Below are 22,544 nucleotides of genomic sequence, written 5' to 3' on the forward strand. Positions count from 1 at the left end.
TTCTCTCTCTCTCCCTTCCTGTCTGAAATCAATAAACATATATTTTTTTAAAAAGAAGGTGGGCTCCAGGAGACAATCCTGGGACTGCATCCCTCCTTAGCCACTTGCTCAATGTGCGACCTTGGGCAGGCTGTCTGCCTTCTCTTAGCCTCAATCTTCTCACCTGTGCCTGAGAAGTAACAAGACAAGGCAAGGAAAGAGCCCAGTGACACTCTGGCCATGCAAGTCCTCTGTAAGTACCTTTATTTTCACTACAATTCATCGTGGTCTCATCATCGTGTTCATTCATGCACATTCCCTTCCAGATGTGGTCTGTATGCAAAATCTTTTCTTTCTTTCTTTTTTTTTACATTTTCACCAGCATGTATTCTGCTTTCAAACTTTAGAAAACATCATTCTTGAATATTTAGTTTCCCACATGGCTAGCATCATTTCACTGACGTATAAAAAGGCTGTTCCACCCCCACCCCCACCCCATTTTTGGTGGGTTTGTTTTTATTTTTATTCCCTCCCTGTATTATTTACCCCAAGCTCTTGGTGTAACAGGGACAGGCAGGTTCTTGACAACCATTTCCTCCTCCGGCTGCACCTGCTGGCTCGGGGGCCCTCAGAAAGGCTCTGCTGCAGGCCCTGCCGCTAACTCGCCCTGGGCTCCAGGCAAGTCACTCCCTGTGCTCCCGGCTCCCTTCTATAAACAATGACGCGCTCTGTCCACCCACTCACAGCACAGAAGCGCTGTCCAAACAAACATGCAAACGTCATCGCCACTCACGGACTAGAAACAAACACGAGTCTCTCTCAGAGGCACAAGGTCTTAAAAGCTTCCTGGGAAATGCCTGTCATGGTCATGTTCTCTGCCAGGGAACAGAGAAGGCACTTGAAAATTCTTGCTTCAGAAGCAGGAGTGGTTGGACCCCAGTGAGCCAGTGGGCAGGGCCCCCATCCCACTTCACTTAGAGCACTTCTGCCATTGCCTGTCTTAAACCTTGGGGCTGCCTCAGAGGATTTAACAGGCACCAAGTGTAAACCATTCATCTGGGCCAATGTACCCACTTTGCAGATGAGAAAACTGAGACCCTATGAGGCGAAGGGTGTGCCTGCCAGCACCATTCTGCATGACCCTGAGCTGTTTTCAAAGCATCCCTGAAAGGGTGCTCTCAAGATCTGGAATGAGAAAGCATGCAGATCCCCCAGGGAGGCTCAATTTGACCTGGCGGGGCGTTCTGGAAAATTGGAAAAATCCCTTCTGTCTTCTCAAGGCCTTTAAGCCAGGAAGCGGGTGCGGCCTGGACACCACTCTGGTGGTCAGGAGGTGCAGACGGCAGAGTGAAAGGAGAGGGGCCAAGTGGACAGTAACAGGTACGACATGTAAAGGCCGGGAGCTCCCCTGACCCGCCTCCCTTTGCTCCAGGGACAAGCTGGGCCAGTGACAGAACAAGAATGGCCCCGCCCGAGCCCTGGCAAATGCCGGCGGGAGGAAACAGTCCTCCTGCCGCCTGGCGGGGTGGCTGCCCGGGCCTGATCTCAGCTAATTCGGCAGCGCGAGGGGAGGACACCGCCCCCAGGTCAGCTCTGCATCTCCAACGCACCCAGAGACCGTGCGCGACGCGGGAGAACGGCCATCGATTTTCACTGGAGCGGGCTGACCGCACGCAACCAATCTGTCAAGAGCCTGTCTGCCTCGCTGCTTCAGAGGCTCATCCTGACCACATGCAAATGAACTGTCCTGGCAACCAGGGCGATCGTCAAGGCCCAGCTGGGCAGGGGCCCTGGCTTCCGCTGCTAGGATCAGCCCAGCGACTGCCCCACCGCTGACCCGCCATTGTGCAGCCACATTCTGAAGGCCCGGGAATCGGGATGACGGCAGCTGCTGCCACGCTCGGAGCCAGGTGGCCATGCCAGGGAGGGGGCTCTGGGGGACCAGGCCCAAGTTCCACTCGCTCCAACAGGGCCTGGCAGTAACATCCTCACTTGCTTCTTCTGATCTCCGACCCCTCATTTCTGTAGGATTTATGGTATACGCACAACCAGGAGGCACTGAGTTCTGGTCCGGGCTCTGCGCCGGCCAAGTGTCCTCGGGCCAGCAGAGATGGAGGTGACACCACCCAGGGGGCCGGGGGCCTGTCAGAGGCCAGGGGTCCGCCTGCGTGTCCATCCCCGTTGGCCCACTCCTAGCTATGGCCCAGGCCGGCGCCGTGAGCTCAGGGCCTCCCCTTCCTCACCTGTGCTCTGGGGCCGACAACGGGGCCTGCCTCCTCGGGAGCAGGTGGTGGGGACCACAGGAGAACAGGCAGGACTGCAGGGCCTCACACCCGAGTCCTTCCTTCCACAAGCAGGAGCTGGAGGTTCAGAGAAGGGAGCGATGTTCCCAGGGACACACAGCAAGGCAGAGCGGCATCGGGAGGGGAGCCACGTGAGGCAAGCACGAGAGGCTGATGGGAAGAACCCGGTGACGTCCTGCCCTCCTCCGTGGCTGTCACGGGAGGATGGGACACGGGGACGGCGGGTCACGGGCACGTCATGGATGATTGCTTAAAAGGGTCAAACGCTTTATTCTATTCGCAGGCCTTTTTTGTTTGGAATACACAGGTTTCCTGCCGTCCAGAGGAAAGGGAAGCGGTGTCTGGCTGCAAGAGGTTTTGGGCCTCGCCTGGGGGCTCTGTCCCTCCCTTCTGCCCACTGCTGGCCCAGGCTCCTCTGCTGTGGGATAAGGCACTGTGTGTTCTGCAAGAGGGTGCTCACGCTGGCTGGTGGACAACGAGGCGGCCTTCTCAGGGGCTGCAAAGCTGAGGCGGCTGAGGGGTCGAGTTGAACTTGGGTCTCTGGCGAGGAGGCCTCGAGCTCTGGAAACAGCCTAGCGGGCTTGGCACCGCTACCTCCTCGCGGGCCCTGGCGTGGCGGCTTCAGGAGGGAATCATGCCTTTATTTCGTTTGCGGTCGGCCATGGTTCTCCGGTTGTGATTGGCTCGTGTCGACTTGTTCGCTTCCTTCTTCCTGCGTTCTTGGGTTGTCTCACGGTTCTGCCCGTGGCCCCGGGGGCTGCCGGCCACAGCTGCTGAGCTGTCATGTCGGTACCTAAGGGAGGAACGACCATCCCCAGGAGAACCATCAGCCAGAGGAGCTCCGCCAGGAAGAGCCCCGGCCCTCCTTGAAGATCCCTGAGAAAGGGCGCAGCTTGGGCGAGGCCCCCCATGAACCCCCCTTCCAGCGGGAGGAGGAGTGGAGCCTCGCGGGGGCGGGGCTCGGGGCCCTGGCAGCTGTGTCTGGTGATTTCTCTTCTCCGAGCCTGGCCTGCGGATGGGACCCTGGCTGGGCGGTGAGGAAGGACCAGCTAGGGGGCAGCCCACACTAGGGAGGAGGAAGGCTTGGGGATGGGTCCCCTTCTCCATCCGGGGCCTGGTGCTGGCGGCCACCAAGTGCCCTTCTGGGCTCTTTCACGTGTCACAGTCTGCCTGACACCAGCCAGCGCTGGACACATCGGGCTCTCACACGAGGGGACACGCTTCAGCGTCTGTCAGGGGTGGGCCGCAGAGCTGGCCGCCTGGACTCCCGGAGGGCTCCCTCCCGCCAGAAACAGCTCCTGACTGCTCACCCCTTCCTGGCGAGAAAGGCCACGCGCCTGGCTTCCGCCTTCTCCCGTAGCACCGCAGGGTCCTGCACAAAATGGTCGGGCTGCGGAGGGGAGGGGGAGAAAGAATCACGCGTCGTCCCAGATCCCCGAGCTGCGGCGAGACTGCACTGACTGAATCTCGTCGATGCCTCCATGCCAGGAGCCGGGGGAGCCGCAGCAGGGCGGGGCCCGGCCCCAGACGCCTCCTCCGTCCCTTCCCCCAACTGCCCAAGGGGGAGGCAGCACTGGGACGGAGGGTCCTGGACGGCATGGTGGGGGGGGGGGGTGACTATAGCTGGAACATAACGACAAATGGGAGCGATGGGGCTGGTGGCCTGGCCCTGAATCTATCACCCTGGTGGGGGCCCTGGGCTGCCCCTCCATTCAACCTGAGCATCACCGCTTTCCACTGTCCTCTATGGTGAGGTTCTAGTTAAGATTTTATTTGAAGAAAATGTTTAGCTGCTAAAAAAATAAAATTTTCAAACCCACTAGCCCAGATGGTCTCCCAGGGCCCGTGGGCTCTAAGGCTTCTCTGATTTTAGAAATTGCCATCCTGGGCACGAAGGCAGGCAGCTGCCCTCTCCCGGCCCCGGCTCCTGGGCCGAGGGAACCCAGCAGCTCAAAGGCCCCGCCTCTGATCCATTCCCTGGGCCCTCCCTGGGCAGCGGAGGCGAGTCTGAAGCCAGCAGCTCCCCGAGCAGACATCTGGGCTTGAAGGTGCCCTCTCCGCCGGCAGTGAGGCGGGGCTGCCTCCAGGCCAGCAGGAGGGGGTACATGCTCCCCACTGCCCTTTAGAGCTGCGCCCTCCTCCCTCATCCGCCACCTGCCGAGGAGGTACCTTGGGGGCCTCGTCTTCAGCGTCCTCCTCCTCCTCGTCATCCTCCTCCTGCCCTTCTGTGGGCACTTTGGTTCTTAGCACTTGAGGGATGGTGAAGGGCCTACGGTTTAGAGAGAAGGTCAAATCAAAGGCAACATTAAACTCAGAGCCTCAGGGCAGAGGGAACGGGGCGGGTGAGGGGCCTGATGGGACAGGCTGAGGAGGCTGGGAAGAACCGAAGTGCCTTTCTCGCCAGCTCTGCTCCAGCCCCGGATTCTCCGAGGGTCCCAGGGTCTGATGTACGGGCTTGGGGGGGACTGAGCGTGGGCCGGGGGGCTCCCTAGTTCAGTTTTCATCTGTATTGGGTAATCTCCATCTAAACCCACTGGGAAAGGCTTTCTGCAACTGAGAACAATGTGAAACTACTGCATGAAGTTAAATTAGGGGACCCCACTGAGGGTGGGTTGGACCAACCAGCCAAGGGGTGACTGGGGCTGGAGAGAGCACTGGACTCGGAGATTGGGCCCTGGTTCTGCCACTGACGTGCTCATGTGATCAGGGCCTCGGCCTCCCCACGTGTATAAACACGAGGCTCTGGGAGAGCCCCGGGGCCCGAAAGCCACGCTGCCCCCGGAATTCCACCCTCACCTGCCCCGTGGCCTCACCTGCGGCTGATGAGCTCATCGTCGGAGTCGGCATCGTTGGCGCCCACCTGGTTGCCATCATACGTGTCGTCATACTCATCCTCATAGTCATCGCCGCGGTAGGACAGGCCCTCGCCTGGCTGCAGCGGCACCTGCAGTGGCAGACGGGTGGGTCAGAGGGGCCCAGGGCCGCTGGTCTCCCCAGCCCGGCACCTACCTCCTCCACCACCACACTGTACTGCTCGGAGCCCCGCAGCCCGGCACCTACCTCCTCCACCACCACACTGTACTGCTCGGTGCCCCGCAGCCCGGCACCTACCTCCTCCACCACCGCACGGTACTGCTCAGAGCCCCGCAGCCCGGCACCTACCTCCTCCACCACCGCACGGTACTGCTCAGAGCCCCGCAGCCCGGCACCTACCTCCTCCACCACCACACTGTACTGCTCGGAGCCCCGCAGCCCGGCACCTACCTCCTCCACCACCACCCGGTACTGCTCGGTGCCCCGCAGCCCGGCACCTACCTCCTCCACCACCACACGGTACTGCTCGGTGCCCCGCAGCCCAGCACCTACCTCCTCCACCACCACACTGTACTGCTCGTAGCGCTGCCGCTGCGCCGCCACCGCCCGCTTGTCGTTCAGCAGGCTCCTCGCGTTCTCCTCCTTCCTGGCGTTGAGCGGAAGCAGCGAAGGAGAGAGGAAAGGACCATCAGGCTCCGGAGGCTGTGTCCAGGGTCCAGAGAGACTGTGGGCTCCCTTCTTTACCCTCAGGCCAGAGCAAACGGGGACGACTCCTACCCAGCCTGGCGGGGTATGGGGGGGTGGGACTCACTGCTGCTGGTGCCCATGTGCCCGGGCCCAGCACTTTAGAGGGCATCCCGGGGGCAGCTGTTAGAATATAGAACAGCCCTGACTGTTTGGCTCAGTGGATAGAGCGTCGGCCTACAGACTCAAAGGTCCCAGGTTTGATTCCGGTCAAGGGCATGTACTCTGTGGGCACATCCCCAGTAGGGGGCGTGCAGGAGGCAGCTGATCGATGTTTCTAACTCTCTATCCCTCCCCCTTCCTCTCTATAAAAAATCAATAAAATATATTTAAAAAAGAAAGAAAGAATATAAAACACCCTCTAACCAGAAAATTCCCCTTCGGGGCACCCGCCCTAGAGAAACGCTGGCCGTGTGCACCAAGAGGTCTGCCGGGGGGTTTTCTGTTTTCAGCATCGTCTGTGAATTGTGAAAATGGAAAGCAACCAATGCCCACCACCAGTGAGATGGCTGAATGACCTGGGCCACACCTCTACCACCGCATGCGTGCGGCCGCTCTCAAGAATGACGTCGATCTGCTCATGCTGATGGAGAAAGAATTCTGAAGAGGAAAAACCCGGCTACAGAAAATGCATACAGCACGATCCCATGTGTACGAAAGGCTGAAAGTAAGACTGTCTGTTCCGGTGGGCACGTCTGTACCTGTGTATGTGAACGCACAGAGGGGTGGTGAGCCCCACCCATGACAGTGGGCACCCCCGGGAGGGCCCGGGGTGTGTGAATCTTTTAAAACAAACATTTAAGAAGGGGCAGGGCCACATGTGGTTTTCCTACTGAGCTCAGGGGAGCCCAGGGGATCTTGGGTGTGCGGGTCAGGAGGGGTCCTGACCTCTTCCTCTCACCCCCACGTCACCATGGCGGCCTCTCACTGGCCTGTGTTCAGTCTTGCATGTCTTATCGCACGGGGAAATGCCTGTAAGTTCATTCCCGACGTGTCACAGATGAGGGAGTGCGGGTGCAGGGCAGGGGAGGGACTGCCCGGGAGGGCCATGAGCTAGCACAGCCGCAGTGGGGACTCAGGCCTCCTGACTCATAGCTCTGCGAATCTGTAGCAAAATCTGGCTTGTCAGACACGGAGGCCTGTGGAATGCAGTTTTGAGCCCTGCAGGGGAAAATCAATATGAGATGCTAGGCAAGAAAGTCCCGCTTAGCTGTGAAATCAGGCCTCTGGAATGTGCCGAGGGGAAGGGGGTGGGAGTGGGAAGAGACACAAAGCCATACGCAGCCTCCATCAAAACCTTCTATTAACTGGCTTTTGATACAAGCAGGGGTAGGCGCCTGCGTCTGTGGGGCTGTCTGCCGCGGAGCCTGGGGCAGGTCAGGACTGCAGCCTCCAGCATAGGACTGGACTTCTCTCAGCAGCTGTTACTAAGGGCCTACTATGTGCCAGGCAGGGTACTAGTACTGAGTGGGGGCGAGATTCAGGAAAGAGTAGATATGGGTCTGACTTCACAGAACTCCCAGTCAAGTGAGGGTGACGGGCAAAGCAGACAGCATGAAGTGTGCCGCATGGAAGCCAGCATGCCCTGGGAGTTCAAGTGTGACCTGCCTGTGCTATTAATTTCTCCTGCAATCCTGAGGGCAGGGGCAGGGCCCTGAGCCCTCTGGCCTACCCAGATTAGGACAGGTGTCCCCACCAAGCCCCTCACGCCCACCCAGCCCCTCTCCCCCTTTATCACTGCGTACTGTATGGCCTGTCTTTCCCACGGTCTCTGTGCCGTTTTAGGGCGAAGCCTGGGTGCTCTGTTCACGTCGTCTCCCTACTGTTTAGCTCAGGATCCAGCGCTGATAAATTGCTTAATAAATATTTGCCGAATGAATAAATAATGAGTACACGGACAAAGGCTTTGCCTCTTTGCAAACCTCAGCCGTGGGCTACCCGGCACAATGAGTTCAGTAAACAGCTGCCACCCAGACTCTGCCTGGCGGCCGGGAGCGCCCACCCCGTAGGGCGCAGCCCTCCTGTCTGCCCCTTTACCCACAGCCCCAGCTCCAGAGGCTCCTTCTGGCCTGGAACAGTGGCCACTGAAGCAGGAGACCATTGCTGGCCTCGGATCTGGGGCTGTTGCAATGTGTGTGACTAAGCAGATTCCAATTGCTTCCTGTCCAGCCAGCCAGATGACTTCATAGCTGGCCTATGCCCGCGCTCCAGCACTGGCCAGCCAAGCTCCCAGCGGCCCTGGGGAGGGGAAGTCGCATGGGCGCCCCACTGCAGCAGCAGCTTGCGATTCTGCCACTGGGGATCCTGTCGTAAGGACGGGCAGGTCCCCACCCTGTCTCAGCGGCACTGTCTCCATCATAAGCCGGGGAAAGGGCAGGCTGTGCTCGCCCAGCGGTGCCCAGATTTCTGGATTTCATCAAACACCACCCCTTAGGGGAACTTTGGGAGACGAGCACAGTGTTGTCAACGTCTTATTTTTGCTATTCTCTACTATGCCATTCTCTACTATGCTGCCCCCTCTGCCATCACAGCCGACTCTCAGTCCCTCCCAAAGTCAGGTGATCTTTCCAGAACAAAGTGTACAGGCCCGTGGGACCATCGCCGTCTCCCCATGGCCTCGGGGCCGCTGCCCCTGCTGTGCTCTCTGCTGGAAGCTTCTCCTCCCCCACTCTGCACGGACCCTTCCCCCGTTCCTCCCCTGGTCCCATGTCATGGCCTCAGAGGAGCCTTCCTGCCCGGATTGCTCAAAGCCCCTGGCAGCGGCATGGAGGTCTGCTCGCTCCACCTGTAGCACCTGTTATAACCGACTTTACGTTGCTGTTCGATGAACTGATCAGTACAAACGCATGTGGGCAGGGGCATGCCTGTTTCACTCCCTGGGGAGAGTTTGGGTCCCTCTGGCCTTTTGCTATCAACGAGGAGGGCTCACTAAAATGAATTTTTAACTGTTGTGATGATTCTGAAGTACAACTGTTAAAGAACCTGCACCCAACTGAAAAAACAAGCAAGCAAGACGCAGGTCTCGGCTGCCAGGGAGCCCTGTCTCCTAACGATGAAGCCCATGGTTTCTCTCGAGTTCTCGCTGCGCTTGCGGAGTTGGGGTGCCTGCAACCCCGCAGCCCCCTGCACTCACCTCCTGCCCTTGTGTACCCGGCTCAGGTCCACTGAGTCCCTGCTGAACACGTCAAACTCATCGTTCTGGAAGACGTTGTGACGCGATGTCAGCAGAGGCGTCGGGTCGGGCTTTATCTGTCTGGGGGGAGGGGGCACGGAAAGCAGTGTAAGGGGCACTTGCCAGCTAATGCCCACCTGTACCCCACTCCCCCTTACCACTCGCCTTCAACAGCCACACCTGGGACACAATCTAAACACCTGCCCTGTCTGGCCTCTGCCTGGAATGACCCGCACCTTACACAAGGCTCCCCTCAGTCCCGCTGCCCACTCACACCGATTTTCTTAAAAGTCCCCTCCCTCATCTGCTGCTCACGACAGCCCTATGGGATAGGCAGCCAGAGATCACTCGACCTCTTTGTGCCTCAGTGCCTTCATCTGTAAAATGGGCACAAAGAGGCTGAAAAGCTTGTCCAAAGGCAGAGCTAACTCAATCCACTTGTTTGATAAACATCATTTGTTCATGGAAGAAATACCCCTTCACGCACTCATTCTTGCTGCCCCACGGGCTCCTAGGGAAGCAGCGGGCCAAACTCAGAAAGGGTCGATATGGAGGAGGTGAGAAACTTTGCTGTCCTTCCTCAGGGATCTCCTGGGAAGTGGCAATGACGGGGCAGGCCAGTCAAGTAGCTCTGCAGGGCTCAGCAACCCCTCACATCCCGTGTCTAATCCTCTTCCCACAAAGTGCGGCGGGGAAGTCCAGCTGTGCGCTCTGCCCTGCGGGCGCCTGTGAGAACCTCCCGAGGGGACATCAGTTTAAATGGTCGGGAAACACCGCTCTGGGGGACAGAGCAAGCTGAGTCCTGGGACACGAGGGAAGGAAGAGGGGGAAGCAGAGGAGCGAAGACAGGGCCCTGACAAGGCCCGTGGAGCGCCTCTGGCCAGGCCCCGGGCAGGCGGGCGGCCAGGAGCCTCCTCCCGCGTCTCCCCACCTGTCCAGGCCGCGGTCCAGCTGGCGGAGGGCAGGGGCCAGCCGCTCCTCCAGGATGTCGTTGATGACCTGCTCCGGGTCGTAGCCGCAGTGCTCCAGGCAGGCCAGGATGAAGCCCTCCCCGAGGTCCGGGAGCAGGTCCTTCACTTGGGAGATGAGCGAGTCCAGCTCCACACCACTCACGGGGGCGCCCAGGGCGGCAGCGGCCCCCAAGCACTGGGGGGAGGGGGGGAAGGTGAGGCCAGGTGCGTGCTGGGGCAACAGGCCCCGAACAGCACTGGACCAGGAATCCGGGGACCTGGTGCCAGTCCTGCCCTTATAGCCATCGGCCCTTTGCCAAGTGCCAAGTCTCTCCGAGCCTCCGCTTCCTCCCTGGGGGAAGGGGCTCTAGGACTGACCACCGAGCTGCTCCCCCCCCTGGAGCCTCAGCCTCCTCCTTGTGAACAAGCACTCATACGCCACCCGCCTCAGAGTCGCTGCCGATGGTTTAAGGAACTAATGCTCATAAGGAGCCGTGCACAGAGCCCGGCACCGGCTCGGCTCCCCACACACAGTCTCGGCTTCTGCTAACCCAGGTCCCTTCACGCTAACCATGGCGGCCGGCCATGGGGGGACGCAGCCACCAGTCCCGGGCCGTGGGGCGATGCTTCCCTGTAATCAGATGCTTCTCAATAAGGGCGCCTGTTTACAGACTGCTTGATGTGGCTTAATTTTGTTAGGCTTTTCATTTATGGAAATTCCCAAATAAAAAAGCAACAAAACCTTCGCTGACTCAGATAAGCCGCCAAATGGGGAGGGGGGTGGGCAGAGGTGGCAGGACTGTCACTCCCCAAGGCCCTGCGACAGCACCTGGCCTCTGAGGAGTCTGTCAGTGTCTATTAACGAGGCACCGAGGGCCGGCCACGTTCAGGGGGCTCCACGCAGCCGCCCTGGGCGTCCCAACAACCTCAGGGAGGCGGGACGGCGACGAGCCCCCCCTGACAGAGGAGGAACCAAGGCTCGGAGTGGGTGACGCTGCCGAAGGCCACACGGCTGGCTAGGGGCAGGACCCGGAGAGACCCCTGAGCTGCCTGACCCCAGAGACTCTGTGGTCTTACTCCCCAAGTCACGCTGCCTCCAGACACACGGGCAGAGTCCTGGGCTCGGCACGGCCACGGACCTGGTGGCTCTGGAAAAGCCTGAGAGGCAGCAGGAGAGGAGAGGCTCCCACAGGGGCTCCGCGGGCCGCCGCCCTATGGAGGGGCTTCCAGGGGCCACGCAGGAGACCTGGCACCGCACCAGCTGCAGCCAGAGCGGAGCCACGGGACCTGCTCAGAGGATGGCTGCATCTGATGGGGGGAAACTGAGGCTGTGACAGCGCAGGAGACCAGCTCTCCTTAACCGGCCCAGCACGCCCAGCTCAGGACTCTCTGAGGCAGCACAGGCTGACAGGCAGGGCGAGGCTGCCCATTACAACCCCCCACCCCCAGCAAGGGCAGAAACCAAGAAGGGAGGTTTCCGCTGCCCCAACCCCTCAGACAGGATGAGGACAGGAGCGGCTGCCACGGGAGAAAGCGCCACTCCAGACACACCTCCTCCTCCTCCGAGTTCTCCGGATGTGAGGCCGGTCCCCTGACTGGCTCCGCGGTCACCCCGACGCCATTAAGATCCTCGGCCCCTGGGGGGTCTTTCGCGTCTGTGGGTTTCCGTCGGTCCACCCCTTCCCACGCACTCTCAACCGCCTGGAGGATGTAGGCAGCCCGTGTCTCATCTCTGAGGATGTGTTAAGGGGTCTCTCTGGGGGACCACAGCCTCTCTGCCCCCTCAGCTCGGAGGCAGCTTCATTTCTCAATCCCTCCCCAGCATCTGATCACATGGCTGCGGCCAGGGCTGTCTGGGATGCACCCCGGGCACCAGCAAGGCACCTGGGCTGCATGAGGAACCGGGCTCGGGCCTGGGCAGGGGCCCAGGGGAAGCCAGCTGTCGGGTCAACTGCTCTCTGCTCCCCTGGGCCCCAGCAGCCCACCTCTGGCCTGGTCAGGCCAGGTCCCATCCCCGGGGCTGTGAGAAGGATACAAGACGGATGAGGCCTGTTGCAGCAAGCTGACATCATCGGCCACCGGGAAGAGCGCATCGTAGTCCCGGAGGAACCTGCCAGACAGACAGCAGATGGGAGGGGAGGGCTGGGGCCACGGGGGCACTGGCCTGCTGTGGGCCACACCCCGTGTCTGCTGCCCAACCACAGATTCCAGAACCTTAGACCGTGGTGATGACGGCAGGGGCTCTGTTATGCAAGGTCTGTGGGGACTGATGAGGCACCATGGGCCTGTCCCGCTGCTGGTTCCAGCTCAGCCACACTCACCTCTTCTCCTGCAGCAAAGAGCTGAAGATCTGCAGGAAGTCTTCAATGAAACCCTGAATGTTGTCACAGCTGCAACAGGACAGCAGGGATGAGCTCAGCCAACGCAGATGATCTGCAGTTCCTTCCCGCCTGCCCCGCCCCGCCCCGCGCAAGGCCTCCGGCCAGTTGGAGGAAAGAGGCTTTTTCTTGGTTTCCCTTCCTGCTCAGCGATGGAGGCAGGAGAGGGGGCAGATCGTGAGGGCGATGGCCCTGCTGGGCTGGGGGCGGACGCTTTCCCCCTGGGGGGCGGCGCCCAAGGGCTTACCTGCTTTCTAGGATGGGGAGAAGGCAGATCTGGTACAGGAGGATGTGAAAAACCTCCAGCAGCTTCTTCCTGGAGTGGGACAGCCTCTGCCACAGGTCACCCAGCAGCCTAGGAAGGCCGAGGGGAAGAGAGAAATAGAGATTTGAGAGATTAATCCCACTCCACCCAGCTCCAGCCCATACACACCCTGGGCTGAGCAGGCCTCACAGCTCACTGCTGACAGCAGCTGGGGAAAGGCTACAGGCTCTGAGGCTGGCTGGTTCCAGGGTCACTTCTAGTTCAAACCGTGGGCCCGGAGGCAGCGGGCCGTTAGCATGAGCTTAGAGCACCGCTGAGGGGAAAGGGCTGCGATGCTGTGGCCAGGAGGCTGCTGGGTAGGGACGCACCAGCCAAAGGTGCGTGGTCCTTGGTCCCACCTGTTGCCTTGGAGACGGGGATGCTGAAGCAGGGCCTGTGCTCTGGCTTCTCTCACCCACAGCACCACCCAGAGTTTTGTCCCCGCCTCACCTGCTGTCTTCAAGCCTCCTCTTCTTAATTGCAGACTCCAGCTCGGGAATTGCTATTTCGTAAAAGGAAGCGAGTCTGTGGAGGACACGTGGGTAAAGGCTACATTCGTTCATAAACACAACACGTCACGAGGAAAGCAAGCAAACCCAAGGGAGTAGGAAGGTGCACTTCTTGCTCCCAAGTTATCTCCGCAATTTTCTCCTGGGACGACCCTGGCTCTTCCCCAAGCTCACCCCAGCTTGTCCCACTGTGGTGGGTCCCAGGAAGTGACCAGCAGCCACGCCTCCCATTCAGATGGGAAACCATCTGACAGGCTCATTCTAACAGGGCGACGAGACGGCCACCCAGACGCACTGAGGTTTGAGAAACACACGGGTCACTCTCTTTTTTGTGCTCAGAAACTTCTAGCCGCTGCTCACCTCCTCTGTCCTCAAGTCGTAACTCCTCTCGCTGGTACATTCTCACCTGGCACAGTCTCGCTTCTCATCACGGCGACCTCACACCCACACCTTCCCAGATGGAATGTGAACTCTCCGTTCCAGCCACACGCTTTTTTTTAAACCCTCAATTAAGCCAGCCACACGCTTCACCATCAGGCTCCCCCATGTGATTCCTCCTTCCCAGGACCAGAAGCACGGCACCAGAATACGCTGTCCTTGAATGTCAATGCAGCCACCTCTCTTCTGTAGACCACTTCTGTCTGAGCATCCTAGCTCCCCAAAGCCAGAAAGGCAGCCTATGTGCCTAGGACAGTGCTGCATCCGTAGCACGTACTCCGTGAACGTTTACAGGCAAATGTTTGCCAACTGGCTGATTTCTGGCCACTTGTAGCCTAGTGTAATGCCGCCTGTAGCAGAGGGTGACCGGCCAAAAGAGGCCTTAGTGGGCCCCTGGGATGGCACGCAGAAGACAGAGCGGGTGGTTTGGCCCACATGCAGGTGTTACCAGGATACACTGCAGAGGGGAGAGTCAGGTGGAACAACTCCTATGGAGGGTGACTGGGCGAGAGCTACAAAAATTTAAAATGCATATATCATCGGCCCCTGCAATGCTACTTCTAGGAATTTGGTCCTCAGAAGTACTTGCAGAAGTGCAAGATGGGTGTGCAAAGTTACTCTTTTGCTTTGTTTTTATGATTTATAATTTGATTTTTCTATTTTTAACAAATATATTTTATTGATTTTTTACAGAGAGGAAGGGAAAAGGACAGAGGGTTAGAAACATCGATGAGAGAGAGACATCGATCAGCTGCCTCCTGCACACTCCCCACTGGGGATGTGCCCGCAACCAAGGTACATGCCCTTGACTGGAATCGAACCTGGGACCCTTGAGTCCGCAGGCCGACGCTCTATCCACTGAGCCAAACCAGCTAGGGCTATAATTTGATTTTTCAATTACAGTTTACATTCAGTATTATTTTGTATTAGTTTCAGGTGCACAACATAGTGTTAGACAACCAAAAAGTTATTCCTTATAGCATTTTTTTTTGTAATAGCGAACATCTGAAAAAAATCCTATAGGTTCATCTATGGGGTCTGGTATCCCATACAATGGAATTCTACCCAGCCATACCAGAGATTGAGGGTGCTTTGTGCACTGACATACATCAAATTTAAAAGTACAATGCCAACAGCACATAGAGCACTCATATGCCAGCAATACGTTTTTAAAAGCGGCTGGGCGATATATAGTACAACTATTTGCTTACACATGCCCATTTATATGCATATCTCTGGAAAATTCCACATAAAAGCTAAGGACAATGGTTCTGTATGAGGAACAGATTCGAGTAGGGGAGAGTGAGGCGTCACTATATATTTCATACTTTTTTGAGTTTTGAACTGTGTGCATGTATTATTCATTCATAAAACGAAAGGACAGAGAGAGAGAAAGAGATTCAGATGCACTCAGTACATACTCAAGAGAAAGGAGAAGGCTGCCATGAGAGGGATTAGCAAAGCTGTTGGGCGACTCGTCCCTCGCAGAAAGTTCTCGGGATGAGGTCATGCATTTGCTCAGGGGGCGTGCCTGGCCTCCAGCACAGCTGAACAGGCTGGGCCAGCCCCGGGCTGTGTGTGGGTCAGAGGCAGTGTCACTTGGCAAACATGCTTCCCTCTCTTCCCCCCTCACCCCGAGAGGCCCAGCTGCTCCCCTGCCTCCACTGTCCCTTGCAGGAAAGTCCGCTCTCCCAAAAATTACCCCCAACTCCAAAGACCCTTTCAAAAGCTCCCTGTGCCACATTTGGGAAGATCTGCAACAAAATGGGGAAAGCCTGTGAGAAGTGAAGATCAGCAGGCACTACAGTCTAAGAATCACGTGATCTGTCAGTGATTTTCATTTCCTACCTTTTGGGATTTTCCAAATTCCTACAAGCATTGGCCAGATTTACCAGGAGAAAAGATGCCTTTTCAACAAAACAGACAGCTACAGTGCCAGCCTAACCCCTTTCTTGGGAAAGCATCGATCAATGCTTTATCCTAACATCCTTGGGGAGGCTGATCAATCTTAACATCTGATCTTCACCAGCTGAGGTGATCCAATACGAGTCAGACACCACTGCCACCTCTGGCACATGTCAGCGCTAGATAAATGTTTTGTTGCATGGGCGAGTCAACGACTGAATGGACTGGCGGCTGGGCAGACAGAGCTGGACAGCTCCCAGAAGCTCCTTCAGACAGTGGAGAAAGATGCCTGGCAAGAGCAATAGCCAGAGGCCAGCCCTGCGGTTGCCAGGCAACGTGCAGGTTACCAGCCCGTGTCCTGCACCCCTTTCTTCCTGCCCCAGGAACAGATGCTCATGGTGCTAAGGGGGCGAAGAGGACTCCCCCTGCTCCATGCCCTCTCCACCTCTCTCTTCGTCCCAACAGGATCTTCCTATGACTTCTTTGGATAACACTTCCAGCGGCTCCCTTCTGCCTACAGAATAAAGGCCCCGCTCCCTGACAGCGTGTTCAAGGCGCCTCTCAGTCTGACTTATCCCAGCTTCCCCCCAACCCCGACCCCAGCATCTCTCTGTTACCCACCCTGTTTCCCGCTGCCCTGGTCTCTCCAACCCCCGCCATGTGTCGCCCTCCACTCCCTGGCTTTCCCAGGAACACACTCTGGGCCTTCACTCCACCGGCCTGGCCTGCCCTTTCTGCCACTGCAACCTTTCTCTGTCTGGAAGGTTCTAGCTCATTCTTCCAAACCTTGTTTGAGGATCTCCATGAAACCTCGTATTTCACCAGGCAGAATTCTGCTTCCCTCCTTGGTGTTCCCAGAGCATTTCCTAATGTGGCCACCCAGCCCGGCCACGTGTAAACGTCTCTGCTTGTCTCCCTGCGTGTGTCTCTCTGCCCTGGACTGGATGCTGAGGTCCGCAGACCATTTCTTGTCTATTACTCCCGTGCGCCTGCCCAGGACAGGGGCCTTGAAATCAAATAGAACGGAATGGAATTGCCCTATTCTTGGTGGTTGTTTTCCCCCCTCTACCCTCAGAGTGTTTCTCAATGCAGGCTCCACACCAACAGGAGTCTGATCTGTCCTCTTTACTGCTGTGTCCCCAGGCTGTAGGGCTCTAAGCACCCAGTAAACACCTGCTGAATGAGGATGCGAACTAGAACCTCTACTTCATCCGCCAGAACGATCGCGGTACCTGTAACAGAAGTCGTGCTTCTGGAAGGTTTGGCAAGCCAAAGGGAAGATGTCCAGAAAGGCCCAGAGCGTAGTGCAGGTGTCACAAAGGTAGAGAACAATGTCCTTTAACTCCTGTTGCCAAAAGGAAACACCGTTATTCTCCTCGCCCCGTTACAGCTCTGTAGAGGGCAGGAGACAAAGCTGACAGAGCCAGGGGTCCCCAACAGGCAGAGAGAGAGATGCCTTGTGGTAGGAGAGCATGGGAGGTCTGGGCAAGGCCTGGCTGCCCGTCTCTACGAGCACAATCGAGGCAAGTCACTCACTCTCCCTAAGCCTCAGCCTGGCTACCACAGCTCCAATGGGGGTACACCCCGGGGTCTCTAGGGTTACTTCTAGCTCCAGGGTCAGATGGTTCTCTCTGCTAAACTGAAGGAGAATCAACCCTGAGTCTGAACACAACGCCTGCGGTCCCACACAAAGTACATCCCAGTGAGAACAAGAATAGCAAGCCCACGCTTTCCTTGCATTTTGAAGAGGGTGTTCAGGATCGGGAGTGCTTTCTCAGACACTTCCTGGTCGTCATGACCACTTATGAGCCGGGCAGCTGTTAGACTCTCTATTGTGCAGACAGGAACCGGAGGGTCAGAGGGTGGGAAGGACCTGCTCCCACAGCACCTGGTGCGGGCTCCCCTTTCTGAAACATTTAATGCCTGTTTCCCAGGAGACCACGAGCTCCAGGCCGGCAGCTCCCGGCTGCCGCATTCCTGCTCTGTCTCCGGTGCTCATTTACCTCCTGCCTGTCATCTCCAGGCGACTCTAAGTTCCACCGGGAGCAGGCGACATGTCTGCTTCTGCGACTGCCTTACTCCCAAGGCCCAGCACAGGGCCTGGCACATGCCAGGGGCTCCGCAGTACAAAGTCACCGAATGAATGAACAGCTCGAACAATGGCACACGAATGAACCTGTTGGACTGCACTGAACTCCTGCCCCCTGAATTCTAGTTCCCTGTTCGCCCCACTACTCCCTACATGAAGCTTCCAGAGGAGAATGGAAGCCTGACGAAGTGCTCTTAACGCGACAGGAACAGCTGCTTATGGGACTGGGGAAAAGGGACCGCGAGCAGGGCAACCTCACCGGGAGAGGCATGTCACTGGGGGTCAACCGGCCCCGCTCTTCAAGCTTCTGGGGTGTGGAGCTGGCCCCGTCCCCTTGCAAGCCGCTGTGCTGGAGGATATTGCTGAAGACCTGTGAGACAGAGGTGACGCTCCCACCAGCTCGAACCAGCAGCTCGGACCCCTGCCTCCCCAGGGGTGGGTGATCTGAAACCTAAGCCAGGGCTCCCAGGACACCAGCTGAGACAATGACCTGCTCAGAGAGCAGGGTCAGAGTGGACACTGTGAAGTAGAATGAGGGGGGTATTCTCTTCACAGGATTACGGTGACGATTAAAAAGATAAAATGTATGTAAAGCCCCCAGAATCACGCAGATGTTATCCGACTGGAGAGGCTGGGCAAATGCACGATAATATTGAAGGTATCTATTCAGTAACATACAATGTGTTTTTCGATCCCCTGTAGATGGCTTTTATGGGAACTATACTGAAATAAAAGACAAATCAACAGTGAGGGGAAACAGCGCTGATGGTAGAATCATGTAAACCTTCAGCTGACTGTGCCATCTGTAAGCATGCTAGTGTCCCCCAGAGTCCTTCGGGAACTGGCTCTAGGACCCCCGCTGATATCAAAACTCACAGATGTTCAAGTCCCTTATATAAAGTGGCGTTGTATTTGCATATAACCTACACCCATCATCCTGTATACTTTAAATCATCTCTAGATTACTTATAATGCCTAATCCAATGTAAACGCTATATAAATAGTGGTTATACTGTGTGGTTTAAGAAATGACAAGAAAAGAAGTCTGTACATTTTCAGCACGGACACAACCATCAGAGGCCTAACTGTTTAGTACACATCAGCAGCAATGTAACATTTAGAAAAATACACTTTCGATCTATGGTTGATTCAATCCCTTATTTGATTCAAGCCCTTATTTGAGAAACCCAGCTCTCTGGCGGGGTTCTTAGAGGCTTATGGCTGTCAGCAAACACAAGCCTTTCTGTACAAGTGCAGCACTTGACGGCCCTCAGAGCTCAATCCTGTTCAAGAGGGGAAAGAGCGAACGTGAAGTGTGTGTGAGAAGCAGGACACGGAGACCTTCTGGGGAGGGGAGGGGTGTGGGAAGTAAACCTTTCTCCCAGGCTCAGCAAGGTCAAGGTCACCACCAGGTGGGGCGGGGGTCTGCTTCCCAAGCTCGTCCTCCCCTGGGCAGGGCTGAGAGCTGGTACCTGAAGGATGGTGGGCATGCTCTCATCCAGGTCACTGTAGTAACTTGGCTGCTGGTTAAAGATGTTTCCTGAAAAGAGAAGCGAACGGTAGAAATTGGGGAAGGAGAGGGGGGCGGAGAGGATATAGTACAGCGGGTTACCAGCAGGTTCTGTGACCTCTCTTCCCTCTCCTAAGCCTGCGTGAACTAGAGCAGTCCTGGCCCCGGGCCCTGCTGGCACCCAGCTTCAGCCCAGCCTAGAAACTTCCCAGGGCAGGGAGGAACCTGCTAGGTACAAGTTAACCTTTTAAGCACCTCTGCCCAGCGAGTTACGCAAAAGGCCTGCCCTGGTCAGACCAGCTCGCTGACACCCCCAGGGAGGGATCACACTTGGGCACTGTGCCTGACGTGACAGCATCGGCTTTGGAAGTGGGAGTCAACCATCTCTCTGCTCAAGAAATCTGGATGCCAAATCCAGGATTCTTGCCAGGCCACGTCTTCAATAATGTGAAGGAATCTAAGGAGACATTTCTTGGGAAATTCTCTCACCCTCTGCTTTTGAATATGCTGGCCATGCCAAGCGATCCCACTCCAAGGAGAGAGGCCTGCAAGGGACCTGACGCCCTCCCCATTCCTGGCATCGCACCTCCTCCTTTGCACCCTCCTCAACCTCAGAGAGCAAGCCCTGTCCCCTCCTTCTCTAGGAAGAGACCCCCCATAAGGCAGGTGTCACCTTCTCCAGGCAGCGTCTCCTGACCCAGGCATCAGGAGCCGGTCTCCTCCCATCATTCCCAGGGCCACACCATGGTCCCCTCTGAACCCGAACAGCCCGGCCTGGGGGAAGGCACTCTCTCAGATCTTTCCAATGCTTAAGCCCGGGTAACAGGGGTTTTTATAAGCGTCAAAAGAGATCAAATTTCACAATCTGCCCTTGGGGACTCTGAAGTCCCCTTCCTCTCCTTTATCTGATTCTGACAATGGCGAAGAACTTCAATCTCTTAAAGGAATAATTTAAAAGGCCTGGGACAGCACCCTGGCACGTGTGGCTCAGTTGGTTGGAGCATCATCCCATGCACCAAAGGGTAGAGGTAAAATCATGTAAATCTTTTACTGCTTACCGGTCAGGGCGCATACCCAGGTCTTGGGTTTGACCCCCAATTAGGACATGGGAGGCAACAGATCGATGTTTCTCTCTCCCTCTCCCTTCCTCTCTCTCTAGAATCAATGAAGGACATATCCTCGGGTGAGGATTTTTAAAATAATTAATTAATTTTTAAAAAATGGGACAGCAATGGCATCCTTAGAAACGTCGTTTCTCAGCCGAAACAGTTCAGCAGCCCAGGGTGAGGAGAAAGTGCTGGGTGTTTGGAAGACTGTGTCCTACAATTTCAAGGTGAGCAAGACGGACAGGGGTGCCCGGGGTGAGCACCTCTCCACACAGGGCCCGCTGCCATGAGCTGCGATTCAAAGGGCATTGTTCCCTCTGTCGCATCCCGACAAAGCTCCTGTCTCTGATGGAGCCTTCCAGCCCACTGCCTCCGGACAGGAGCCAACTGCTGACGTCATTCCTTTCACAACTCAGAGAGTCCGCTCTGAACTCTGCCCCCATCTGTTCTCAGCAACAATGCAAATCATGTCAGTTCTGAGGCAGCCCCAGCATCCCTGAGGCAGGGAGTGGCGAAGAACAAGAGCTAGGGAGTCAGGCCTACGTGACATCAATCCCAGCTCGGCCCCTTGTCAGTCACGGCCTCTTACCCTTGAAGCTCAGTGTCCTTGTCTGTCAATGGGGAGGTGACAGCACTACATCTCAGGGCTGGTGAGGATCAGCTGACATAACACGAGGAGTGCTCAGCCCCCCAGTGAACACGCAGATACAGGCTAGCTGTCACTGCTGCTCTTCTGTTACCAGCTTCCCCACTCCTTCAACTGTTCAACTCACAGCCTCGCACGAAGACTCCAAGGTCCCTGAGGAACCGTGTGGGACAGCTGTCTGTCTCCACTCCCCCAGCGCCACCAGCCACTTATTTCAGAGTCGACACACATACATCTAAGCCATTTCCAAGCACCACCCACCACTGCTGCTCCGAATGCCCCCGCACTCCTCTAGGCGCCACCTCTGGAACCTCTGGTTTGATTTATGGGGCCAACTCCATGCACCCCCCTGCCCCACACCCTACACACCTATCATCTTCTTGAGCAGAGGCGCGTTGCCTTTTCCAAAGAGCACGCAGAGGTCCAGGATCTTTGGGATGTCAAACAGGAAGTTATTGTAGAGGATTTCTCCAAACGCAGAGGGGGAAATGAAGTGATCCTAGGAGCCGGGCAGAGAGGGTGAGAGACTGTCTGAATGCAGGTGCATCGTAAAGTAAGAGCAAACGCGGGAGAAACAGCTGCAGGCCCACCGCAGGGACTGGACGGCAAATGAAGCTCCATCCACACTGTAGCACGTCTGACACTCCTACATTGCCCTGGGGCAGCAGCCATTTCATGGAAAAAGAAGCAGAAGTACACGGTGCAACAGTTGGTTGGGGGTTCATTCTAAAACAGTTATGGGTGAATTACCACGATGTCTGGGATCACTTTCAAATACTCCAGAAAGAAAAAAATCTCCGGAGGAGAGAGAAAATGAGATCGGCAAAATGTGGGTAACTGTTTAAGTTGGGTGATGGGTACATGGGGTTCATTATGCTTTTGTGATTTTTGAAAATTTCCATACTAAAAAAGTTTTAAAGACCCCACAAGATCCTATTTTTAAAATAAATACACTCACACATACACACACACACACACACACATCCCGCTACTGAAAGGGAAAATAAAATCCCCTAAAGAAACAGGCACCTTAACCGTAGTTATTGGGGGGAGGGGATTTTGTAGGTAACCTTCAATATTGACAAAATATTTCTGTAATGTTTGTGTTGTTTAGAGACATTATTATTATTATTATTATTATTATTATTATTTATTGGTTTTAGAGAGAGGAAGGGAGAGAGAAACATTGATGTGAGAGAGAAACACTGATCAGCTGCCTCCCGCATGCACCCCAACTGGGGATTGAACCCACAACCTGGGTATGTGCCCTGACCAGGGATCGCATCCACCACCTTTTGGGGTACAGAATGACGCTCCAACCAACAGCCAGGGCAGCAGCATTATTATTTGTAAAACTGGGGGGTGGGAGGAGTAAAGGTTTTTAAACAGCACATACAAGTTCCTTTCAAAAATGAGATCAGTATTTTCACCCTCTGACGCACAAGAAAAGGCAAAGTCACGCGTCACCTGGCCAAGGGCCCTGGGCTCCCATTGAAGAAAACACTGGGTGTAACGCAGACGGACCCGGGGAGCCAGAGGGGAAGGGCGGTGGCACAGATTTCTTCCCCAACAGGCGGAATAAAGGCAGAGCGGAGACAAAGAGGAAACTCGATACTTCCAGAGCCTTCCTTCCCAGGACGGAGAGAACGCACAGGGGTGTTGGGTGTCGGGGGCGGCCTGTCACGGGACCAGGGGCT

General features: G+C 56.4%; 1 protein-coding gene across 4 annotated transcripts in view; it reads right to left on the reverse strand.

The window, feature by feature from the left end:
- Window positions 1-227: 227 nt before the first annotated feature.
- The window catches only part of ASCC2 (activating signal cointegrator 1 complex subunit 2), a 30,712-nt gene continuing 8,395 nt past the window's right edge, over window positions 228-22,544 (reverse strand). For all 4 annotated transcript variants that reach the window (XM_081113821.1, XM_081113823.1, XM_081113820.1 and 1 more), the window contains 16 exons: window positions 21,217-21,346; window positions 19,058-19,125; window positions 17,845-17,955; window positions 16,729-16,841; window positions 13,095-13,169; window positions 12,588-12,695; window positions 12,284-12,352; window positions 11,998-12,072; window positions 11,514-11,694; window positions 9,944-10,158; window positions 8,974-9,093; window positions 5,649-5,742; window positions 5,096-5,226; window positions 4,452-4,551; window positions 3,593-3,672; window positions 228-3,075 (listed from right to left, as the gene is read on the reverse strand). In XM_081113821.1, coding sequence (XP_080969947.1) covers window positions 2,904-3,075; window positions 3,593-3,672; window positions 4,452-4,551; window positions 5,096-5,226; window positions 5,649-5,742; window positions 8,974-9,093; window positions 9,944-10,158; window positions 11,514-11,694; window positions 11,998-12,072; window positions 12,284-12,352; window positions 12,588-12,695; window positions 13,095-13,169; window positions 16,729-16,841; window positions 17,845-17,955; window positions 19,058-19,125; window positions 21,217-21,346 — 1,842 coding nt within the window. In that variant the 3' untranslated portion in view covers window positions 228-2,903. The remainder of the gene's footprint in view (window positions 3,076-3,592; window positions 3,673-4,451; window positions 4,552-5,095; window positions 5,227-5,648; window positions 5,743-8,973; window positions 9,094-9,943; window positions 10,159-11,513; window positions 11,695-11,997; window positions 12,073-12,283; window positions 12,353-12,587; window positions 12,696-13,094; window positions 13,170-16,728; window positions 16,842-17,844; window positions 17,956-19,057; window positions 19,126-21,216; window positions 21,347-22,544) is intronic.

This window comes from Myotis nattereri (genome assembly GCF_964212035.1).
Source record: "Myotis nattereri genome assembly, chromosome: 19".
Taxonomy (NCBI): Eukaryota; Metazoa; Chordata; class Mammalia; order Chiroptera; family Vespertilionidae; genus Myotis; species Myotis nattereri.